Source organism: Pyxicephalus adspersus, chromosome 8, assembly GCF_032062135.1.
Source record: "Pyxicephalus adspersus chromosome 8, UCB_Pads_2.0, whole genome shotgun sequence".
In the NCBI taxonomy this organism is placed as follows: domain Eukaryota; kingdom Metazoa; phylum Chordata; class Amphibia; order Anura; family Pyxicephalidae; genus Pyxicephalus; species Pyxicephalus adspersus.
In genome coordinates, this window is record NC_092865.1 from 46,744,075 (window position 1) to 46,761,178 (window position 17,104).

Below are 17,104 nucleotides of genomic sequence, written 5' to 3' on the forward strand. Positions count from 1 at the left end.
TACACAGATGTAGAGAGTTATGTATAGATATAGATATATGTATGTGTGTGTGTATATATATATATATATATATATATATATATAGTGGCAGGTGATGTGTATATGTACTTACGTATGTACTTGGTAAGATAGGGTGTATATATACATGACAGCAGTGAGGATATAGTGAAGAAGGGGGGTTGTATATACATGTATAGTATAATATAGAAGGGGACGTGGACATGCATGGCAAAGAAGAGGGGTATATATAAATGGGGGGTGTAAATACATGGTATGGAAGGGGGGTATATACCTGGGGGCAGGGGGATGTACATACATGGTATGGAAGGGGGGGTATATACCTGGGGGCAGGGGGATGTACATACATGGTATGGGAGTAGGGTAGATATGAGATGTGTGAGGGAGGTGGCCAGGGGGCGTATGAGGTAGGTATATACTGTAGGTGGGCGGGGTGTATGTACAGGAGGTAGGTAGATGGGATATATATTGGTAGGTGCGCTGTATATACGGTAGGTAGGCGGGGTAGGCCGTACCCGGGATAAGCTGCAGCTGGTTGCCCATGTTGTTATTGATAGGATCCTCCTCTCCCTCTTCCTCCGCCATTCCTGTTTACCCGCTGTGCATGTCGGGAGTCTGGAGATCCCACCAATAGCAGAAGGGGGTTTCTAGCTCACGTGATAAGTGCGACCACACCCCCGCCTTTGGGACTTCTGTGTGACTACGCCTCCTGTGAGAGGTACTGGCGCGCCAGCTAGGTTACCATAACGACTCAAAAGGGGCGGGAAAGGAGCGCTGCAATGAGGATACATTGGCTGGCCAGACATGTGGGGGTGGAGTCGGAGGGGACTACAGTTCCCGGCATGCCACATTCTTTGCAGGAAATGGGATCACTGTTGTAGTTTGTCTGCACATGATGTGAGAAGCAATTCGTTATCACCAGCAAACAATGAAAAGTTCCTATGGATTTTTTTGAGCAGCTGAAAAAACTTCTGCTGTGTCTACCCTATAAAAATATCTCCCCACTTCCTTCGACACGAAGACAAGAAATGGGAAGGTTCAGCTCTCCCGGGGATACAGGAGGCTATCAAATCCTAATATAATCTAATGCTCAACTCAGTACAACAGTTTTCTGTGTCCCCATCAGTGAAATATAAATCTGGCTCAAAGGTGACACAATCAAAAAAATCCTGGTGTCTGTGCAGGTAATGGCTATGTTTACAAATGTCTGACACAGATCAACCCTTGCTGCATCCTCTGACCTTGCTACAAAAATTATAATTACTCATTGGGTAGTGAGGAGACTGAAGAAATGCTTCCTCCTGCCTGCAGCTGACTGATAACATCATCTCAGCCTAGACAGTCACTGGACTAAGCTAAATGATGGCTTTTCATTGATAAAAGATATAATTTGACATGGAAATTATTCACATTTGAAAAGTTTTTCATTTTAAGTCTTGTGTTTCCCCATCTGCCATTATTATGCCAATAAATTCGATTTATATCACAAGGAGGATTCACCTGTTGTGCTTGGGCTGTACTACACACAGAAGTCCAGCAGGTGGTGCTCTCAGCCTCAGCACACAACAAGCATGTAGAGTATAGGAGGGGTAGACATTGAGCTTTGTCTTTTGATTGGCTGAGGAGGGTTTGTCTAATCCATATAAATGTCATCATGGGGGTGTTTGTGTGTATAAACAAACCCCCGCCCCCACACATCTCTTCCCTCTAAACTACATTTGAACCAAATTAATGTGTTTGAACCAAATTAAACTGTTGTGTCAGATTGGGAATTTTCAAGAATTGGGTCCAGGAATCTCCTTAGAGCTAAGAGACAGGGATAAGGGCTGGGTCCAGGAACCGTAGTAAGGATAAAAGGACAGGAGTAAGACCTGGGTCCGGAATATCTTTAGGGGAAAAGAGACGGGTATGACATAGGTTTGGGGGTAAAGGGGTGGATCCAAGGTTTTTTATCAGGGGTAAAGGATAGGGGTCAGGGCTGGGCCCAGCAATGTCCTTGGAGCAAAGGGATACAAACTGGGTCCAGCAACATTAAAACAAATATTATTTTTTTGCTCTACAAAATGCACTAGGGCTTATTTCCAGGGGGTGTCCTATTTTTTCATAAAAAACAACATTTGTTCTAATATAGTCATGTCATTACATTCTGCAACATCATCATAACTCTCCAAACTCTGAATTCCATCTTGAATTTCCTGTGACTCTATTACCTTTCATCCATTGGCCCCAAATTCTCATGTCTAGCAGTAGCCCTGAGCACTTTTTTCCATGTATTTATATATTGATTGTAGCTTATTTTTGGGGTGGGGCTTATATTTAGGGAAACAGGTTATCTTCCGGGGTAAATGACAAGAATAAGGACTGGGCCCAGAAACATTATCTGGGGAAGGCAACAGGAATAAAAGCTGGGTCCCGAATTACCCTTGGGGGTAAGGGATATAAATTAGGGCTGGGTCCAAAACTACCCTCAAGGGTAAAGATTAGGGATACAAGCCTGGTCCATTATTAGATATAAGGGGCAGCGAAAAGAAGACATTGTCAGGGGCGAAATACAGGGATAAGGGTTGAGTCCAAGAATATCCTGAGGGGTAAGAGAAAGAAATAAGGGTTGGGTCCAGTGAACAGTATTAGGTATCAGTGACAAGAATAAGGGCTGGGTTCAAGAACATTATCGGGGATGAAGGATAGGGATGCGAGCTGGATCCAGGAATATCCTCAGGGGTAAAGGGCAGGGATAATGTTTGGGTCCAAGAACATTTTCTGGAGTGGGGTACAAGGATAAAAGCTGGGTTCCAGGATATCTTGGGGTGCAAGAAATGGAAAAAGGGGCCAGGTTCAGGAACATTATCTGAGGAAGGGGGACAGAGATAAGAGTTTGGTCCAAAAATATCTATGGGCTGATGGGCAACAGGGGTAAAAGGTATAGAGCTGGGCCCAGGAATATTCTTAGGGGGTAAGGGATAGAAATATGGGCTGGGTCCAGGAACTGGGGCTGGGCTAAACAATAGTCTAGGTCCAGGAATATTATCAGGGATAAGGGGCTGGGATATGGGCCAGGTTCAGGAATTCCCTTTGGGGTAAGGGACAAGAATAAGGGCAGGGCCTTGTTGAATAGCCTTTATCAATCTTTTTACCCCAACTGAACCCTTAAACCATGTTTGGGCTTTGAAACCACCTGCTACAAACAACTGCACCGTGCATTGGTGCTCAGTGTGAAGGCGCCCCCTACAGTGGTGGTCAGAACTGCTCCCAAACAGACGGCTATATAAGATCATAGGTATCATGCCGATGACTCCTCCAAGATGCTATAACCTCCCCACTTCCTTCCATCCACTAAAATCCCCTAATTGCTTTGGCAATGCTAGAATGCATTATCAACTGTATTTGGCACATTCAGGTATATTTGCATTATTTTATAGTCCTATTAGCTACAAAATATATAAATCCATCAGATGTGCAGCTTTGCAATCCCAGAAACACCTTGTAAAGTAGCAGAGACATCTTCACTGTGCTGTGGCAGAACTGTGGGAGGGGCCAAGAAACTCCACCCACTATAGGCTGCCCGCAGAGAACTACAGGAGGGGGCGGAGACAAGACCAGCTCCCCTGCACCAGAAGACAAAGCAGCAGTCACCGGTCTGTATTACAGGAAGCTGCACACTTGATCACTTGCACAGATCTGAAAGAAATACACATAGCCACATAGATTCCAGTAACAACACACATGGCCTTAGTTCAGCTTAAATTAAAGTTCATTTTGAACTGATTTATGCACCCAAATGTCCATATTTTCCATTGCTTTTTCATGTTTGCATTTGGTCGCCTTTCCCAGTTGCCCTTTCAATGAACGTATCCTCTCCTCCGGTTACAGCAGATCACATCGGCCGCCTGCAGAGCGTCATTAATTTGAGAAAAGAACATTATCATCTGCTTCCCATACAGAACTCAGGCAGCGCTCATTGCAAAACACCTCACCTACGAATGCAGATCCCCGCTCACTGCAGGACAACATACAACCGCGCCATGCAGTCTGTGGTGCACTGACAATGACAGATGAAGGTGACAGTGAGCGCAGATCTGATTCCCATCCTCAGCCCATCAGCTCGGGCCCAGTGCTGTCTGACTCCATGCAACCATAGGCATTGCAGGACATCAGGGGGTAGGTGGCTCTGCTCTCTCCGATTTGCCCCGCTGGCTGAGATCAGGTCTGTGTGATGAACCCGGGGAGATATCGGTGGGTTTGTGATATTTATAGGCCAAGATGAGTCAGGAAAAAGCTGCAGCTATTACACCTTCTTGTTTTTTGATGAGTTGGCACCCTGAGGAGTGGGTTAACCTGCATGGGCCACCGCCTGCTGCGTGCCAAGCTCACCCGCCAGGTGCAGCATCTTCCAAAAAGTGTCAGCAGAAAATCATTTGTTCAAAACATGGCGGCATCAGATTGGGTCTCAATGTGGAGGTGGGAGGAAGACTGGGCATTTGCCCCATGGGCCAGTACTCATATGTTAGGCTGGTGGCCCCAAATAGGGATTATGTACCATTCAAACATCAGTCAGAGCTGAACTGGCAGTCAGTGGCACATGCTAAGGCCTTGGATCACAGCAGGACGTCTTCCAGAACCGTCTTCTTTTGGGGTTCTCAATGGTCATGTGACCAAATGCTATACGTGGCGAAGGAAACTGATCAACTTCTAGGAACATCAACTTTTTGCCATGACTGCCAATCAGCGAGGCACCATGGCATCGCAGTCCTCAGAAATCTGAACCATCAGGGGCTATAAAGTGATCTACCACACTCCCCCCAGGCCAAAAGGGGGCAAATAAATGTTATTTCCACACCAGAGAGATGAAATCTGGATGATGATGGCATGTGACCAATGCCTGATGCTGATACTCTGCTGGTGTGTAACTGTGTCACCCCAATATCAGCTGCTGATCTGAGTCAATGGAAAGAAGTGCGATGAGTAGAATGCACCCTACATGTAGCCCCCATCCCCAAAACCTTTCGTTCCTCTCCCACTCCTGCACTGCCCCCTGTACATTTCCCTATCACCCCCCCCCCCCCCCCAACACTCTTCTTTCTCTTTTTATCTCTCAGTTGCCTGCTTTTTCTGCAACTCCTCTCCTCTCCTCTGTTTCTATTTGCCCCATCCCTCTCTATATCCTTTCTTCTTGGCTGTTCTCTCCTTTTTTCTCCCTCTCTTCTCCTCTCCCTTTCTCATCTCATTTCATGGCCTCTCTCTCTTTCTTTCTATCATTCTGCTCCTCTTCCACACTTTCTTCTCTCCTCTCTGTCGTTTCCTCTCCAGCTCGCTCTCTCTTTGATCCCCTTATCTCTTTATTTTTCTTTTCTTCTCTCTCCTTCACTCTTCTCTTCCCTCTTCCCACTCACTCTCTTCTTTCTTTTTCTTTATCTCTCTCTCTCTCTCTCTCTCTCTCTCTTCTTTCCTCTTCTTTTTCTCTCCCCTTCTCTCTTCTCTTCTCCTCTCTTCTTCTCTCTCCTTCCCTCCTCTCTCTCTCTTCATGCTGCTTGGGCTCTGAGCACAAAGCTTTTTTCCTCTCATTATCCCTAATTACTCCTCTCTGTCTGGATTTGCTGTCACATGAGATCCTTCAGGATGCTGAGCTTTCCTTCTATACTCTGGTGCCAGCTCTTTCTCAAAGCCGCTGACCCCGCACATAATGCCCTGACAGTCCATGAGGTTTGTAGTCACTGCCCCCTGAGGTGTGCTGTATGTTCAGATCTCCCATTTATGTGTTTCTATAGCACCAACATAAGCCCACAGTCACATCACAGGAGTGCAGGTGGTCAATGCCTGCAGTGCCAACATTAAGGTGACAACAAAGTCCCAAATCTTCAGGAAGAGCGCATCCAAGAATCCCTGAACATTCCATAATATCAGCCTATGGGCAATCACTGATTCTGCTCAGCCAATTCAATGCCAGCATTTGGGGTTCCCAAACCTGCCCTGTGCCAATGAATGTACGCTTGAGGTTGGTGATGGTCAGGGCTCAAGGCTGTTACATTGTTTCCATTTTTCTTGCTGGTCAGTGGAGTGGGGGAGGAGCTTATCTCTTTTCCTGAAGTCCCTATTGATCCTTATTCTAAGGCACCGCGTGGGCTGATCCAGGGCTGCTCATGATAATATGTTGTCATCTGATTAGCAGGTACATGACATTACCAGGTAGATTGCGCTGCTTGCTGGAATGTACCATTCAGCACTGACTTATTGGAGAGATTAATAGTGTGATGGTTTGATCCATGCCTGTACTGGGGCCAAATGAGAAAGGTTAATGCAAGCTGTAAAGATTTAATTACCGTAAATATTAATTCTGTCTGAAGGATTTGCATTCTGGGGTTAGGCATACAGAAGAGAAGTCGATCCGCGGGCATTAAAGTTTTGTCTAATAAGCCAACTTGGAAGAGGAGCCTTTGGAGTGCTTTATTAATTCAGCCACAGATTGTAACTCATCCAAATGGAGGAATGATTTAATGCAATGTGCATGGGGGGAGGAGTCAGCTGTCTGCGCTGGGGGAGGGGGGCCAAGACACCACATTAGGATGCTGCTTAATGCAATGAAATGCATTTGTTTGGATGGTGACACCTGCGACATGCATGAGGGGTGACACAGGCCTCTTTGTGTATCTGCAATAGAAGCCCCAGTGCAACCGCCATGGCCAAATGATGATGTCACCCTCTCTGAATGCATTCCCCTTTAAATTTCAGGATAGGTGGATGATAGTGAAGGAGGTCAAAGGGTGGCCCCAGACCATCCTCAGTCAACACAGGCCCCCCTGGTCATTTTGGTGTGATGGGGCCCATGTCACTTTAGCACAGGGGCCCTCTGTTGGCTACGTCCGCCATTGGTCAGTCACTAATTATCCTGCAGCCCATTCACCTACCAATCTTACCATAGACACACCCAGATCAGCTGCAGCCAATCAACTCCCATCAACAGGATGTCGAAGGGTTACAAAAAGCAATGTAAGTACCTGAATGTGACTTAATATCAGCCTCTTAAAGTCCTAGCACAGCAGAACTCAGACTGGAGGATGAAGAAGCATCACAAGAAGCCAATCCATAGTAGGAGCATCAGTCTGGGAGCAGAGTGACTAGAGATGGGCTCATCAGTCTGCTGCTTCCCTTTTCACTGTCCAGTCACAGCCTGAAGAAGAGCTGACGTGTAAGTGGTACTGAATTTACATTAAAAGCAGATGCCCTCTCCTGTCTAATATGGCTGTGCTGTGTAGAGTAAATCTAAGTGGCTAGACAAATACAAATCCTTTGGCAGATATAACTCCATTATGTGGATTCAGCTGTTTTCCCTGCGTTTACTTTTTAGAAATTCTTCATTTTTTTGGAGAACGCTATGAGCTGCCAAGCGCTGAGCTCTGATTGGCTGTCATAGCTTCCTTCACCAAGTTGTGTTTATTAGCGATGGCAGGACGCCACGGGGGAGTCACACTTCAGACGCGGCCTTACAAGATAAAAGCCTGCAGTCCTCACTGATTAATAATTCATTAATTAGTCTCAATATAAGCAATTAGGAAACGCCAAGGGGACTGAAGACTGCGCATTTCCTATGACAGCAAAAACTACCGGCTGTTTATTCACTACAATCCAGGTCATGTGACCCCAGGCCATGCGGGACAAGAGAGGAGAACACCGACATCTGGGGCCCGCCGTGTCTGCACATCAGTGTGAGATCAACCTGGGATTATTATATTGGGGGAACATTTATTTATAAAGCACCAACATATGATGTAGCGCAGTACAACAATTAAACCGACAGGATGATGGGGGGGCAATCCAGCCTACAAAGATCAGATCATCCCAAATGCTAAGAGAAAGGGCAAAAGGGTTAAGCCGGGTCTAGGTGATTTGTTACAAACTTGCAATGTTGCAGTCTGACCACTAGAGGGAGGAAATTTGTAAACTGCAGCTGAATAGGGCCCGCCTCTTTTCCTAGTAGAATAGTTTAGCCCCTCCTTCCCTGGCAAGACTGTCCATTGCCCGCCCCTTTTTATTTCCTTTAAAGTATGAGAGCTCAGAATCACCTCCAGACCTATACCATTCAATCAAGGCCTTTCAAGACACAATCCACTCTCGCTTTGGAGCTGAGGGTTTTTGAGGAATACCAAGGCAGGGTGCTTTTTTTTAGGAAGCTATGAACAGCACCCTGACGGTGGTCAAGATCTGCCTGCATTGCATACAAACCACTACTATGTCCTGTAATGATTTTGGATTTGCAGAAGCAACTAAAGGGGGGCGATGATGAGAAGGAGTTCATCATTGCAATAATGTTAAGTATTTTCTTTGCCCTTTCACTTTTTTAAGCAACAGGGTCTTTTTAATGCCCACCACTGGGGATCCCACACTGTTGCCCCCTTCTGCTGGAGCGCTGGTTGTATACCGAGCCCAGCACAGGTTTGTGGTGAGTGATGAAGCGGGCTGGGAGCAGCCGCACTATGCTGGAGGCAGAGAAATTAGCTAATTAAGTTCCAGACAATTTGCAGGAGATTTGGTGATTGCAAGCTGCGGCGGGCAGCTTGGAGTTTCTGCTGGTGGCTGCAGCTGAGCATTGGTTTGACACAGCCAGGGGGTGACCATGGCAGCCGGCGTCCCCACAATGCACCTCTTTGTGACCCTTTTATGGAAGTCCCCGGGGAGGCTGCTGCAGACGCTGGTTAACCCCGAAACAACCGCAGAGCAGCTTGGAGCGAACCGGCCTCGGCCCTGGGCGGTTGTGGAGTTTATTATGAGCTCATTTAAAGCCATTCTGCCTTCAGCTTGTAATCTCAATCTCTGATAATTGGGGTGAAAGATGAGATGAGGGCCCCGGGGTGCCCAGGCACTGGCCCTTTGTACTGCCACTGATAGGGCCAGTAGCATCATCAAAAACTCCAATAAAGGGGGAAAAATTCTACAATAACATGGACAGCAGAGGAGGGGAAATTGTATTTTGTCATGCAAGATTTCCAGGTTCTTGGCATGGGGGGGGCAACTGGGCATCTCCCAAATAAGAGAATGTCAGGAGCTGCAGTGAGCTGGAATGCTGCGACCCCACCTAGGGTCCCATTTTATCCAAAACCATCCAGGTGCATTACCTGGGATGCCCAGAGCAGGGCCACTATCAGAAATTTTTGGGCCCCTTCTAGGTAAACTTCCTGGCCCCCCTCCTCCATATCTTAAAGTTCCACCTTTGCAAAAGTCAATCTCTTTTGATCTGGGCCTTTACCCCCAGCCTCCCCATGATGGTGGCCCTGGCACAGTGTATGGGCTCCTCTTCTTGTAGCCTACAATGGCAGCTGCCACGGGGGCATCAAATCCCAGACCCCCTGTACAGATTTTGGGGTTCTGTTTTTAGTTTCAGATGCAACGCTGATCCCTGTCCTGTTTCAGGTTCTCTACATGCAGCACAAATCACAGCGCTGAGCCGATCTCATTTCACATCACCGCTCTGCCCTTTGGAGGAATAAAGCCGACAACTGGCGTATGGCGCTGCGAGATTGAAGGGGTGAGAGGAGAAATGTTAAAAGCAGAGAACACAGATCACTAAAAGCATCTTATGAATTAAGGATGAATGTTTGTCCGAGTCAGGATATTGAAAGAGCCCCTTAAATAATGATGAGACTACACTCACAGCATTGTTGTTTCACTGAAACATTCACATATATTCTGTTTAAATTGGATTGGTTATAGATCAATATTTGGAGTGCGCGTGATTGTGGGTGCTGAGCGCAGATCTTGCCTAATGGGACTTATTTAATAAAGCAATTCAGATTGCAAGCAAAATTAAAAAATGAATTATCAGAGTGAATGTGGTAAAAGTTCACTTTTTAAATAATAAAGTTTAACTACTAAATCTGCATCAAAGGTGAACTACACCCCACAATACTCACCTGTCCCTGTTCAGGGTGCCGGCTTTTTTTTTTTCTTCTCTTCTTTCTTGCAATCTTTTACCATCTTCATTGGCTGAGCCAAATGACATAACTCTTGTGTCTGAGGTTCATTCGTTCCCGGCATGCGCCAGGTGGGAATGCTGGGATCCTGCCAACCAAAGTGGAGGCTGCGCATGCTCCAGAAACCCAAAGCAATCAGGCAGCTAAAACAGATTATTGCAGAATAATAATTAATGGCAATAATGATTTGCGATCAGGGGTTCTGAACTTTGGTTCCCAGTTAAGGCTAGCGTGGAAAAAATGTGGCACTTCCTGCACCCTGGCACCTAGCGCTAACTGTTGGGCATCTGAGAGCAGTGGCTGGCAGTAACCATCAGGCTTTTCCTCATAATTGCAAGTGCTTACGAAGGAATTTGAGGTTTCCACTTCTATTCCGGCATCCTATGCTGAGATGAGCTGCGCAGAAGAAGTTAGCGATCAGGCAGGTGAGTATGATTTATTGCAGAAGGGACATCGCCTGTCCCTTAGCCGTGTCTGGTTACAAATATTCAACACAGAACTTCCACTTTAATGCTCAGTGGCCCCACAGGTAACAAAGTCTAAAATGCGCCCAATACAACCCCTTGCATTACCAGACGGTTTGGTTTGCTTTAGCCAGGTCTACCCACCAAAATGTGAATATTAGTTTGTGTGCCCACCCCATTATGGCAGAGACAGTCCCAACCAGAAGTGATCAGCACTCCATGATTCAATGCTTCCTTTCCCTGTTCTTCTCCTACATGAGCTGCCCTCAGCTGAGTGTCGCAGGATGGCGCCCATAGTGAAGGTGTCACAACTGGAAATCTAATAATTTCCTTTCCTGTTGCCAAGAATATAAATTGACATGGGGAACTAGGCGATGTGTCCTTGACGTGTTTGGGTTGGCAGGATCCATTCTGTCTGATCTCCTTCCAGAATTCACCTGCACTGAACATGACATTGCCTGTCCTCCGGGGAAAGAAAAACGCATTTTTTTCTGACAGCCTATTAGAAAACTACAGAGCCCATTAGACAGAGACTGCTGCATAATTGCTTCTCTTTCTAATTAACTAGAAAACTTGTTTGGGTCGTTTCTTGCGTGTAAAATTCATTAAGGTGATGATGCGATCATGTCACCAGCGCTTTGCAGATAAAGACACATAGCAACGAATCTGAAGATGGAAACCCAGACACTAAAATCTCATATTAACGCATTTTTTTATAAGGGTGAATGTGAGAGGGTGACAACGCAGGAGCACAATCAGAGACAGTTGTCACTCTAACAGGAAGTGTGTCCTAATTCTGGGTTTCCACTTTGCTCTATCGCTGCCAGGTGGTTACCCTATAAAGCCACTTCCACTCCCAGTGACCAGGCCAGGGGGACATCATGATCCTTCTAGGATCTTCCTGGGAATGCGCAGGATTCTAAATCTCATTAGAAGAAGCTCCTGCACTGTTGTAGCCATTTCTTAAGAGATTTTGAACATTTGGCATTTCCCATATTTCATGGTAAGTATGGTGCCATCATCCACTCCAGTGCAGGGCTATGATAGGTGTGTTGCAGCTATTACACATCAATTTCTGCATGGCACAATTTATTATTAGGTCCTCTTTCCTTTCAAAGCTCTAAATGATTGCATATTACTCCTTATTCTATTGCAAATCATTTATGTTCATCACAAGCTTCCTGGCATTATTTAGCTGGTTCGCAACTACAAGTCCCAGCAAGTCCTGCCACCCCGCACAGGGGTCTGATCTCCAATGTTCTGTTTGTGTCTGGTGCCGGTTCTTCGCACTTCATTTAGCAAATCTAAACAGGTCAGAGGACGCCGTTTTATTTAAGGATCAGCAGCAATTATCGCTTATTATCACAGCCAGGAATATCATTTCTCACATGACTGAAGCTTGTACGGACAAGATAACGCCACGATTAAAATAAAACTGCGCTTTAGGGGTACAGGTGATCTTTACAGAATATGCGAATGCAGAAAAAGTTTGGAACACTGGGGCAGGATGGTGCAAATAAAGTTTAGATCCTTCCCTGATCCCTAGGTATTCCCATCCCTGCTCCATGCGACTTTCTGTTCACTGCGACTTTCTAATCAGCAGTTGCAACATATTAGAAGGCATGCAATGAATGCATTGGTGTAACAGTGCATCAAAAATTGGGTAATAGGACTTCATGTTCCTCAACATTTTTCCTTTTTTTATTTTTCCCTTTGTTGTCCCCACTTCAAGGCGAGAATCCCACAGCCTCCTGGCATTCCTATGTCGGACATCCAAGGAAGCTGCGGGATCTTACACAAGGCGTTGGTGGAAGCACCTGATCCCATCATCAGTAGGCATTCCACATAAATGACAAAGTGCCCAATCTTGTGAATGCCCAGGGCAAGATTGGCACCGGGTCATTTACATTTGCAGAAAACTGATGCAGTAAAATAAGACACTGTTGCAACCCTAAGAAAGAAGATGGCAATGTGGGACAAATGGAACAAAGAATGATGTGAAAGCTGCATGGGATTGGCTGGTAAGATAAGTATATTTACAGAGTGCTCATCAGCTGAAAAGGTAAGTGCATTGAAAAAGAGGTGCATCTTCCACTATTGCGCTCTCAATAACACTCAATAAGCAAAGAAAAGAATTAGAGGAAATTACCCAACTGCCGATCAGACACCTGTGTTTGAAAAACATTAGTAAACCCAAATCTCCGAAACCTGTATCTTTCCATATAAAATTTCTGGTTTTGGATCATTAAAGAGATTAAAAATCCAATTACTAAATCAAATGACAGATTGCAAGATTGCAGGCTTGTTGCAGGTTTAAAAAATGTTTCTGCAACAACTTTCTGTATAGGGTGACAACACTGTCAAATAGCAAATGATTTTTAAAAAATCCATTCCAGGTTTACTGGATCACCTAGCTTCACTGATGAAAGTGTATGCTCTCCAGCCTTGGGGAGCTTTAATAAATCAGGCCCAATAACTGAAAATGCTGCAATTGTGTGTTGTGCATGCAGAACCCTGACTCTTGGTCTCCTCCTATAGAAAAGGAAGGTCAGAGTCAGGGCCGGCAATTACCCAGCTGCCCCACCTTTTCAAGGGACTTAATTTACAAAATTTACATTTTCCAAAATGGCAGGGGTGCAATGAGTGCTTGGGGCCCCGCTCTATGTTTGCCCAGGGCCCCAATATGTCTGGAACCATCCCCCATCAGGACTTTGCCAAGTGTGCAACTATTACCTAAAACTGTGGTCCCTGGAAGCCCTTTATTCCTTCCATAATATTGGTAGTTATGTTTTGCATGCGGCGGATTCTGTATATCGCAGGAAAAAGGGAACGCACCGGGGATTGGAGCACGGCAATGTTATATAATCCTGGTAACATTTGCTGGAGCTTTGCTACTTTGGCTTTCTCCATGTGATCCTATCATATGAAACACTCAATAAATCCTCTTCCTTCCTAATCCTCGGCCTGCCGGGCAGATCCCGCTGCGGTGACATTTTATACCTCTCCATCCCTGCGCTATGAGAAGGATTCATGTGAATTCTGACAATTCGGGTACACCTGACCCCCACCCACCAAATCCTGTGACCGGGTGAGGGCGGCTCGTCACTAACCTACAAGGTAATGAGCACCCGCTGGTCACCCCCGGTCATAATTCTATCATCTCAGAGTGGAGAAACTGGCAGGACCTCAAAATACAACATGCAGAAAAAAATCAGATTTCTGCAAACACCTAAAATAGTTACTGTGAAATGAGAAAGAAATATACCAATATTAGATCTGCCCCCCAGCCTTCCATCTATTAAATCTACCCCCTTATTAAATCTGCACTCAGCCTCACTTTTACTTAATCTGCCCCAAGGCTTTTCTATCCATTAAATCTGTCATCTCTTCATTAAATCTGTCCCCTTGCCTTCCCTTCATTAAATCTGCCCTCCACCCATCTGCCTTAAATCTGCCCTCCACCCATCTACCTTAAATCTGCCTTCTAGCCTCTCATTCATTGAATCTGCCTTTCAGCCTTCCCTTCAATGAATCTGCCCTCCAGCCTTGAATCTATTAAATCTGCCCCCTTTAATAAACCTGCCCTCCACACTCCTCCTTCATTAAATATTCCTTCCAGCCCTCATCTTTATTAAATCTGCCCTCCACCCTGCCCATCCAGTCCCTACCTCTTGTTGCTTGTCTTGCACATTTGTACCAGCTCCTCTCCTGGACTGAAGTTGCTTCCTCTCATATTGTGAACTTCTCACAATGTGCATTCGAAACTGCGGTGGGCTGTGTGGAGTTTCTATGCATCACAACAAACTCTCAAAGAAAAGGGCCCAAAATGCATATTAACCTGCAATGTAGCGTGTGCACCTAATGGGCCCAGATTGGACCCCAAATTTTTTTTGGGAACCTGATCAGCATCCAAAACCACAACAGCAATGGTGTCCAGGGACAAATCTTTGGGAACCGCTCCTGGAATCCTCCTCCCCTCTGTCTCTTCGTTAGATAATTGCGTACGGCGTTGCAATCATATCAGACGCTGTGACCGGGGCAGGTTGCATTCTCCAATCCTCCAGCTGAGAGCCATAAAAGCGTTTCATTTCCCGCTCTCCTCATTACCCGGCCCTGCAATTAGCCCATTCTGTTAACGTTTCTAGCTAATATCCCTCAGTCTAAATTGTTGCTTTTCGCAGGAACTCGTAAAAGAAAGATTAGGCCGCTGCTGCCTCTGCGCTCCCGCTGCTTGCTGCATATAAACAAGGCCAGGAACAGCATGGATGGCGCCCCCGACCATATTTATACATGGCAACTGGGATCCATTGCCATGTGGAGGCTGCAGAGGCAATTATTGTATCCTTGCTCAGACCAGGAGACAAGGCAACGGGGTCATTGGATGCAGAGATTCTGCAGAATAATTATTCTAAAAATAACAATAAAAAATATTCTAATAGTCACTGTATCAGTTCTTATTTTGGATCTTGGATTGTCCCATCTGGACACCAGAAGACATGAATGAGGTAAATCCCCCCTAGAAGGGTTGGGATCATAACCTGACAAGGGGTCTAACCCCCTCAGCATTCCAATTAAATCATACCATGAGCTGTAGCTGCATTAAACAGATAATTAAACTTCACAGCCACACAATATGATAAATCCTAATAGTGTAGCTGTATACATTCCAAACACCTCATAACACAGGGAATGCAAGTTGTTTTAAAAAGCAGCCATTGCCTGCATAGAAAAGTCTGTCCCCTGCCAGGATTGCCTTGCTCTCTATGGGGGAAGCAGTGATCTTTCTGCAGAGGTCCGACGTCTTGCTGCTGGGTCCGAGCTCTCCAATTAGGTTGAAAATTGGTAAGCTGTTGATCTGACTCACTAAGGGGTGTGGTAGACCTCTGCAGAGAGTCTACTGATTCCATATAGAGAGCAAAGGTCCTTCTCTGCAGCATGCTGGCAGGAGTCAGGCTTTTCTATGCAGGCCGTGGCTGCTTTTCTAACTGCTGCAACCTTTAGCTTTGTGATATGCTAAAAAATGAATTGGGATCAGCCCCTGCTGCAGCTTTTTACCTTGTAACCAGATACAAAAGCGTTGCATTCCAGGTACAAAGCGTTGCATTCTGATCCTTGGGGTAGAGGAGATTGAGAAAAAGCTTGGTCCTGCCTGCAGCAGACTGATGACATCATCTCAGACTAAGATCTACTGACCTTAAGTCATGGACTTGAAGAACAGAACCAGGAAAGATTCTAAAAATGCGTGGTGGCCATTATCACCGCCTGAGGGCAGATTTTCATTCTTGGCGTCGCTTTCAGCAGAATTGTGTGCGGCCTCTGAACATCGCCATATGTGGCCCAATAAATGCAACAGATCAAAGCACCGCTCACAGCAATAAACCTGTCAGAGAATTGCTCCTACTGATCTCTGATTCCCCTTCCCGTCTAGCGAGGCTTTCACCCAACGTGTGATCGTGACTGGATGGGGAAGAGCGGCGAATCTCAAGAGCACCTGTCCTTCTCTGACACATTGGTGTACCTGCAGCCAATCCTGTGCCAGGATCTGATTGTGTCCACCAGTTCCTGGAAGTTTCCTCGCTGTAGTCCGGAACAAAGACATTACCAGGATTTCTGGGATCCCAAGATAATTGGGGGACATTCACAACAGGGGTGATTGTAGCCAATGGTGGACCCCAGGCAAACTGACTTGATTAAGAAGAGCCTGGGGCCCTCGCTGCACTTCCTTATATGCACCCCCAATTCACATTTAGATGGACGGACTTTACTAAATAGAATTTAGGATTATTATTAATAAACAGGATTAATATAACGCCGACATATTACGCAGCACTGTACAGTAAATAGGGGTTGCAAATGACAGGCAGATACAGACAGTGACACAGGAGGATGAGAGGACCCTGCCCCGAAGAGCTTACAATCTATGAGGTTGGGAAGTAGCACACAATAGGAGGGGGGATATGGAGTGGTGGGGAATAGTGAGGGTTTAGGAGGCCGAAAAGGACGGGTAGGTGAGGGTTGAAAAGATGGGTTTATATTTTAAATGAGCAGAAAAAAGGAGCAAGCCGAATAGGACGAGGAAGACCATTCCAGAGAGTTGGGGCAGCTGTAGAATAGTCTTAGAGCCGTGCGTGTGATGAGGTTATGAGTGAGGAAGTCATTAGTAGATTGTTGGAGTAGCGGAGAGCGGCAGGGGGAGTATTTTTCTATCAGGTCAGAAAGGTAAGTGGGACAAGAGCTGTGTAGGGATTTGAAGGCAAAGCACAGGAGCTTGAATTTGATTCTAAGGTGAAATGGAAGCCAATAAAGAGAACTACGAAGAGAGGCAGCGGAAGAGGAGCGGAGGGAAGGATGGATGAGTCTGGCTGCAGCATTCATAATAGATTGTAGAGGAGAGAGTCGGGTTAGTGGAATACCAGAGAGGAGGATGTTACAGTAGTCCAGACGGGAGATGATAAGAGCGTGTACAAGGAGTTTGGTGGTCTCAGGGGACAGGTAGGGGCGGATTTTGGAGATGTTGCATAGGTGAAAGTGGCAGGACCTGGAAATGTTCTGAATATTAGGGGTAAATGAGAGCGCAGAAGGTGACACCAAGACAACGTGCCTGAGGGGGAGGAACAAATAACAGTGTTAATAGCAGTTAGGAATATGTCAGCTGGAGAT

The 17,104-nt window shown here is 45.9% G+C and overlaps 1 protein-coding gene across 1 annotated transcript in view; it reads right to left on the reverse strand.

The window, feature by feature from the left end:
• Positions 1–646, reverse strand: part of CRBN (cereblon) — a 17,251-nt gene extending 16,605 nt beyond the window's left edge. Inside the window, exon 1 of the mRNA XM_072420437.1 lies at positions 534–646. Coding sequence (XP_072276538.1) covers positions 534–603 — 70 coding nt within the window. The 5' untranslated portion in view covers positions 604–646. The remainder of the gene's footprint in view (positions 1–533) is intronic.
• Between the last annotated feature and the right edge of the window lie 16,458 nt (positions 647–17,104).